This window comes from Carettochelys insculpta, chromosome 32 (assembly GCF_033958435.1).
Source record: "Carettochelys insculpta isolate YL-2023 chromosome 32, ASM3395843v1, whole genome shotgun sequence".
In the NCBI taxonomy this organism is placed as follows: Eukaryota; Metazoa; Chordata; order Testudines; family Carettochelyidae; genus Carettochelys; species Carettochelys insculpta.
In genome coordinates, this window is record NC_134168.1 from 10,745,425 (window position 1) to 10,752,143 (window position 6,719).

Below are 6,719 nucleotides of genomic sequence, written 5' to 3' on the forward strand. Positions count from 1 at the left end.
GGTGTCTGACAATTTTATTCTTTACTATTGTTTCAACTAATTTGCCCAGAACTGACATTAGACTTAATGATCTAGAATTGCCAGGATCACCTCCAGAGCCCTTTTTAAATATTGGTGTCACATGAGCTGTTTTCCAGTCGTTAAACGTGGAAGCTGATCCAAAGGACAGGTTACAAACTAGCGTTAATAGTTCTGCAATTTAGCATTTGAGTTCTTTCAGAACTCTTGGATGAACGCCATCCTGTCCCGGTGATTTGTTAATATTAAGATCATCCATTTGTTCCAAAACCTCCTCTAATAACACTTCAATGCCAGACAGTTCCTCAATTTTATTTCCCACAAAAAACGGTGCAGGTCTGGGAATCTCTCCAACATCCTCAGCCGTGAAGACTGACTCAGAGAAATCATTTAGTCTGTCCACAATGGCTTCAGCATCCTTGATTGCTCCTTTTGTATTTGTATCATCTAGGGGACCCACTGGTTTTTTAGCAGGCTTCCTGATTCTAATGTATTTAAAAAACATTGTGTTATTACTTTTTGAGTTTTGGGCGAGCTGTTCCTCAAAATCTTTTTTGCCTTTTCTTATTTCACTTTTACACTTAACTTGGCAGTGTTTATGTTCCTTTCTATTTACCTCACTAGGATTTGCCTTCCGCTTTTTGAAAGATGCCTTTTTATCCCTCACGGCTTGTTTTACATGAGCGTTAACCCCTGGTGGCTCTTTTTTCAGTCTCTTAGTATGTTTTTTAATTTGGGGTCTACAGTTAAGTTGCCCCATGTTGTGGCAGGGACTCGGTGGCAGCGTCCCATGCGCAGTTCCCTGCTCCCGCCCCACCCCCCACGCCACCTGGGGGAGAAGGGGTTGGGCTTCAACTTGCAAGGGAGGCTGTGAGGTTTTGGGCCTTTGCAATGAGGAACCGCTCTGCCAGGAGCTAATATTTTGGATTTTGTACACAATCTGCAAAATACCTTTAGAGCCTCTTTAACCCTCCTGCAACAGAACTTGCAGCATGCTCCACCAGAGCAGAAGGCCTGGTGTGATAAACACTCCAGAGGATGGTCCTTCAGCGTAGATGAGCAAGTCATGGTCCTGAAGGCTACACAGGCCAATACAATGGAAGCATCCCGGGACAGACCGTTCACCTTCCAAGAGTGCCGAGGTGCAGTTAATTACCTCATAGCCATCCACACTCTGACCTTAAGCCGAAGGTGTAGCAGTGTAATTCTCTAAAGGCCTTTTATTCCCAAGAATTCAAGGTTCTTCAGCTTACTGCCCAATGGGAAGATGCTGAGTGGCCTGAAGAAGCCTGCTACAAAGGGAAAGGCCAGGGCAGAGCAGGAGAGGTAATCCTCTCCATGAGCCTTGGCCATTAACACTTCCATAACACAAGTTATGCTCACCCAGTCAGAGGCCAACCCCACCAAATGGCTCCTTCAGCCAAAGCTGCTGTAGAAATCAAGGACACATTAGAGATGGTTGTAATTTACCCCTCTGAAAGTGCACGGGCCTGTGTGGGGGGCCCTTTTCTCAAACCAAATGGAGAAATGTGCTTTGGCGTGGACCACCATGAATTAAATGCTGTAACTCATCCAAATTCCAAGCATGGATCAACTTTCGGAGAAACTGGGACACACCCAGTTCATTTTCATCTCACATTTAATCTAGAGATAATGGCAAGTACCTCTGGATGAGTCAGCCAAGGAGAGGTCCAGCCTTCATTGCACATGGTGGGTTGCACGAGTTTCAGGTTCCCCCTTTCAGGCTGTGCAATGCCCTTGACACCTTCCAATGGCTGATAGATAATGTGCTCGCTGGATCTGAGGAATCTACAGTAGCCTAGTGGTCACTGCTGGAGACCTTGGGGTCAGCACTCTTGACACCCAGCATCCCTCTTAATGCCCCCTTCACCTCCTGGTTCCTCAGGCAGTAAATGAAGGGGTTCAACATGGGGGTGGCAATGGTGTACACCACGGACACGAGCTTGTTGAGGTCGAAAGAGTGGATCCTCTGGGGCCGGGCGTACATGAAGAAGGCGGCTGAGAAGAAGATGATGACCACAGTGAGGTGGGAGGCGCAGGTGGAGAAGGCCTTCCTCCTGCCCTGGGCGGTGGGGATGCGCAGGATGGTGCCGATGATGCAGATGTAGGAGGTGACAGTGATGGAGAGGGGGATGAGGAGGACGACCAAGGCAAAGACAAAGTCCACCATCTCTGCCACTGTCATGTCAGAGCAGGAGAGGTTGAGCAATGGGGAGATGTCGCAGAAGAAGTGGTTGATGACGTTGGGGCCACAGTACGACAGCTGGGCGATGAAGAAGACGTTCAGTGTGGACATGAGGAAGCTGGTCAGCCAGGAGCCCACCGCCAGCTGCAGGCACAGCCGGTGGCTCATGATGGTTGAGTATCGCAGTGGGTTACAGATGGCCACATAGCGGTCATAGGCCATGACAGCTAAGAGGGCACATTCAGTGCCCGCCAGGGCAAGGAAGAAGTAGAGCTGGACCATGCAGCCCAGGAAGGAGATGCTCTTATTCACCATCAGGAGATTCACCAGCAGCTTTGGGACGGTGACCGAGATGTACCAAGCCTCCAGGAAGGAGAGGTGACTGAGGAAGAAGTACATGGGCTTGTGGAGGTGGAGGTCGGTCCAGATCAGGGCGATGATGACCATGTTCTGCAGGAGAGTCAGCAGGTACATGGTGAGGAACACCACAAAGAGCAGCACCTGCAGCTCCAGGATGGTTGGGAATCCCACAAGGATGAACTCCCGCACTCGGGTGTGGTTCTCCTGCTCCATCGTGAGCCCGGGGGTCTGCGAAGAAAGAAAGAAAGAAAGAAAGACAGAAGTCAGACATCCATTGCAAGAGATCTTTTTTACCACACCTCTCAACTTTGATATCTTTATTATTAGATTGCATCCCACGGAGGCCGAAAGCCTCAATGTTGTGGGGGAAATGAGTTTAAATACCTACATGAGAAACAGGTCTCTAATAATGGGCTCTGTGATGTAGCCAACAAAGCCTGACGCCCTCGTCCAGCACCCGAACGAGGAGATATAGTGGACGAGGGGAGGTCAGGGGAGGTCTGGCCCCCAGGCTGCCTGGAGGGGGGACACTCCTGTAGGGCTCCCCCACAGGGCTGCTGGGTTCTCCTTGCCCTGGCTGGGGTCCCAGGGCTGCAGGGCTGATGGCAGGGCTCCCAGCTGGGGCTGGGCTCCCCACAGTAAGGCTCCCCAACCCCAGCCAGGCTCCCAGCAGTGGGTCTCCCTGACCTGGCTGCCCGCCCCATGGCTGCCCCCCACGCTCCCCAGAGTAGGATTCCAGCAGGGGCTCCTTGCCAGCAGCAGGGCTCTGCTGCGACCCACACAGCTGGAGATCCCTGGCCCAGCAGCATCCATGGTCCTGCCGGATGCGGGAAGTTGCTGGACGAGAGAGTTTCAACCCGTCTGACACCATCCAACAGCTGAATTCTGAAGCGAGAGAAGTTCGAACCCGGAGCAATGGGGACGTCTTTCACAGTGAGGCTCAGGGGCTGCTCCATCACCTGCCATTTTTAAAGCCAGGTTGAGTTTTCCCCCTCACACACCTGCTCTCGTTCCAGCCTGGATTGGTCTGGTGAGGTTCTAAGGCCAGTGTCACGCAGGACTTCAGGCTAAACCAGCGGTGGACAACCTGTGGCCAGCAGGCTGCACCCAGCCCCTCAGGGACACCCATAGGTGGGCCACAAGGCCTTTTGCTGCTGCTGAATGTGCACAGGCCTGGCCCCGCAGCTCCCACTGACTACGATTCACCGTCCTGAGCCAGTGGGAGCTGTGGGAGGCAGCTCGGGCCTCGGGGTCGTGCTGGCTGCTACTTCCTGCAGCCCCCATTGGCTGAGAACTAACAACCACAGCCAGTGGAAGATCTGGGAGCCAGGCGTGTGGACGGTCAACCTCAGCTAAAGCTCTCACAGCCCCCAGGGAATGACCCTGATGGGCCGGGTGCAGCCGGACAACTGCAGTTTGCCCCCCACTGGGCTGGGATCTATGAAATGAGCCACTGCTGGGTCTGTGTCAATGCATCCCAATAAAAGCCCCGGCTGGGATGATTTACTTGGGGTTGGTCCTGCTTTGGGCAGTGGGCTGGACTTGATGACCACCTGAGGGTCCTTCCAGCTCTAGGGTTCTCTGACTCTGTGATTCTCTGAATAATCAAACCTAGTATCCCACTCTTCACCCAGCTGTCCCTGAGCCATTCAAACAGAGCTGGGCAGCGCTTTCAGAGGACCCCAAGGGATGAAATCTCAGGGGGATTTGTGGTCTTGGGCACACTAGAAAACAGTCGTGTAGGAACATGAATGGGGGCATTCAGGGGGTGTGTTCATACCACACTTTCCCTTTTCATGGGAACAGAAACTCCCAAAACTGGAAATTTTCAATTTTAAGCCAAAATGGTGTTTCTGTTTGTCAACGACGTACAATTTCCATGGGAAGTCGAGTCACCTGTCTTGAAAACGTTCATTTGGTCACAATATCAATTTTCCATCAAACCCAAACTGAAATGAGTGTCCTAAAAAGAAGATCAACCTTTGCTGTTCACTTCACTGCCTGCTACTCTCACATCCGCTTGGGGGACAGGAAATCAGGAGCAGTAGCAGGAGAAGAGGAAGAACAAAGCCACTTTCTGGGGTTTGGCTTCACATCCTGCCAGTGTCCCAGCCAAGTGCTGGGTGATTGCACTTTTAAGGGTTTTTACTGTGAGGCTAAGAACATCCGTTCTCCAGCGTTGGTACTCGCAGCCCCTTTCCCACAGCAAACCTCCTCCTGCCTCCCCCCGTCTCCACTACCGGCATTTTTAGATAACGAACCAGCCATAAATACTGGAGGCAAAGCAGGGCTTGTGTCGGGGCTGACGGCTCCCTACCACCCATTTCAAGAACCCCTGGGTTAGAATCATAGAATCACGGAATCCCAGGGCTGGAAGGGACCTCAGGAGCTCAGCGAGTCCAGCCCCCTGCCCAAGGCAGGATCAACCCTAATTGAATCACCCTAGTCCTGGCTTTGTCAAGCCAGGACTTTAAACCTCAGGGGATGGAGATTCCACCACCTCTCTGGGTAACGCATTCCAGTGCTTCACCAGAACCCAGGGAAAGAGTTTTTCCTCATATCCAACCTCCACCTTCCCCCCACGTCCTTGTAACTTGGGACCATTGCTCCTTGTTCTGCCATCTGTCACTACTGAGAGCAGCCTCTCGCCCTCCTCTTAAAACCTCACCAGTGCCAAATGAAGGGGAATAATAACTTCTCTAGATCTGATGGAAATGCTCCTCCTAATGCATCCCAATGTGCCGTTAGCCTTCTTGGCTACAAGGACACACTGTTGACTCCCATCCAGCCTCTCTTCCACTGTAATCCCCACGTCCTTTTCTGCTGCACTGCTACTTAGCCAGTCGGTCCCCAGCCTGTAACAATGCTTGGGATTCTTCCATCCCAAGGGCAGGGCTCTGCACTTCTCCATGCTGAACCTCATCAGGTTTCTTTTGGCCCAGTCTTCCAAATCTTTTAGGTCACTGTGGACCCTACCCCCACCTTCCAACGGAGCCACCTCTCCCCATACAAGAATTTGTGTTTTTATTAGGAAATCCCACCACATGATAAATGTACATTTCACCACATGCGTGCACAACGATGAAAAACTATTTCCACTGATAACTGAAACTTACAGCTTGGTGAAGTAGGACAAATGCTACTTGGGAACTTCCTCGTTTGAGTTCAGGCCATTTCCTTCACATAGACTGACGGGGCGTTCACAGCTGGTGTTTTACCAGTCACGCTGCTTTGATTCCCAATCTCAATGTCTAGGGTCATTCCAAAACTGAACACTTCAGGTGGTAACAATTGAAAAGGTTTAAAAACACCCGTTGAAATGATCTGTCGTGATTAAAAAATCACGTTGTGCTAAGCTGCTTATCCCCCGCCTTTTGCAAAGCCTGACTCTACGTCTACACGATGGAAACTGCAGTGGGCAGGTTCCTGGCCATGGCCCGAGCAGCACGGCACCAGCTACGCCAGGAGAAAGTTCTCTGTGAGTGTAGAAATACGACCTCCCCAAGTGAGAGGTGATGTGTCGAGGGAACCATTCTTCCATCAGCACAGGGATGGCCACTCTTTGGGGCTCTGCAGCATAGTTCTCTTAGTCAGGGATGTGGATTTTGCCCACCTCTGACCCATGTAGCTATGGTCACCCTTCTTTCAAGGGTTGACGACGCCTCAATCAAATGCTTGACTTACAACACAGGAGTCCCTTGCTCTCTTTAAGGGGTCACACCGGTGTCTTTTGGCTTTGGTGAATATTTCTGGGTTACAAACCTTTGATACAATAACAATACCTGTACTGTTTATTACTCGTATTTATCTTTGGTGTTATTGTGGTGGAGCCAAGCAGCCACAGGACACATCAACGCTAGCAACCAGACCTCCTCTGCGCTAGGCACTGCACAAACACAGAACTGGGAGACCCGGCCTTCCCTGAAGGCTGAACAGTTTCCGAGTACAACTAGAGACAACCGATGGAGGAGACAGAGCGATGGGAGAGTACAAGAAACCAGAGAGATAACAACATTTCATTGGGTTTCGCACCAGAGAGATTGATTAGAACCTCTCTAATCTGACCTCCTGCACAGCACAGGGTAGAAAATTGCCCTTAACTTCCCTTCCTCCCTCCACATTATTATTAGAGCTG

General features: G+C 51.1%; 1 protein-coding gene across 1 annotated transcript; it reads right to left on the reverse strand.

The window, feature by feature from the left end:
• Positions 1–1,837: 1,837 nt before the first annotated feature.
• LOC142004940 (olfactory receptor 6B1-like) lies at positions 1,838–2,797 on the reverse strand. Its single transcript, XM_074982618.1, has one exon. It carries the CDS (start codon positions 2,795–2,797, stop codon positions 1,838–1,840), a length of 960 nt encoding a protein of 319 aa, XP_074838719.1.
• Positions 2,798–6,719: the final 3,922 nt, after the last annotated feature.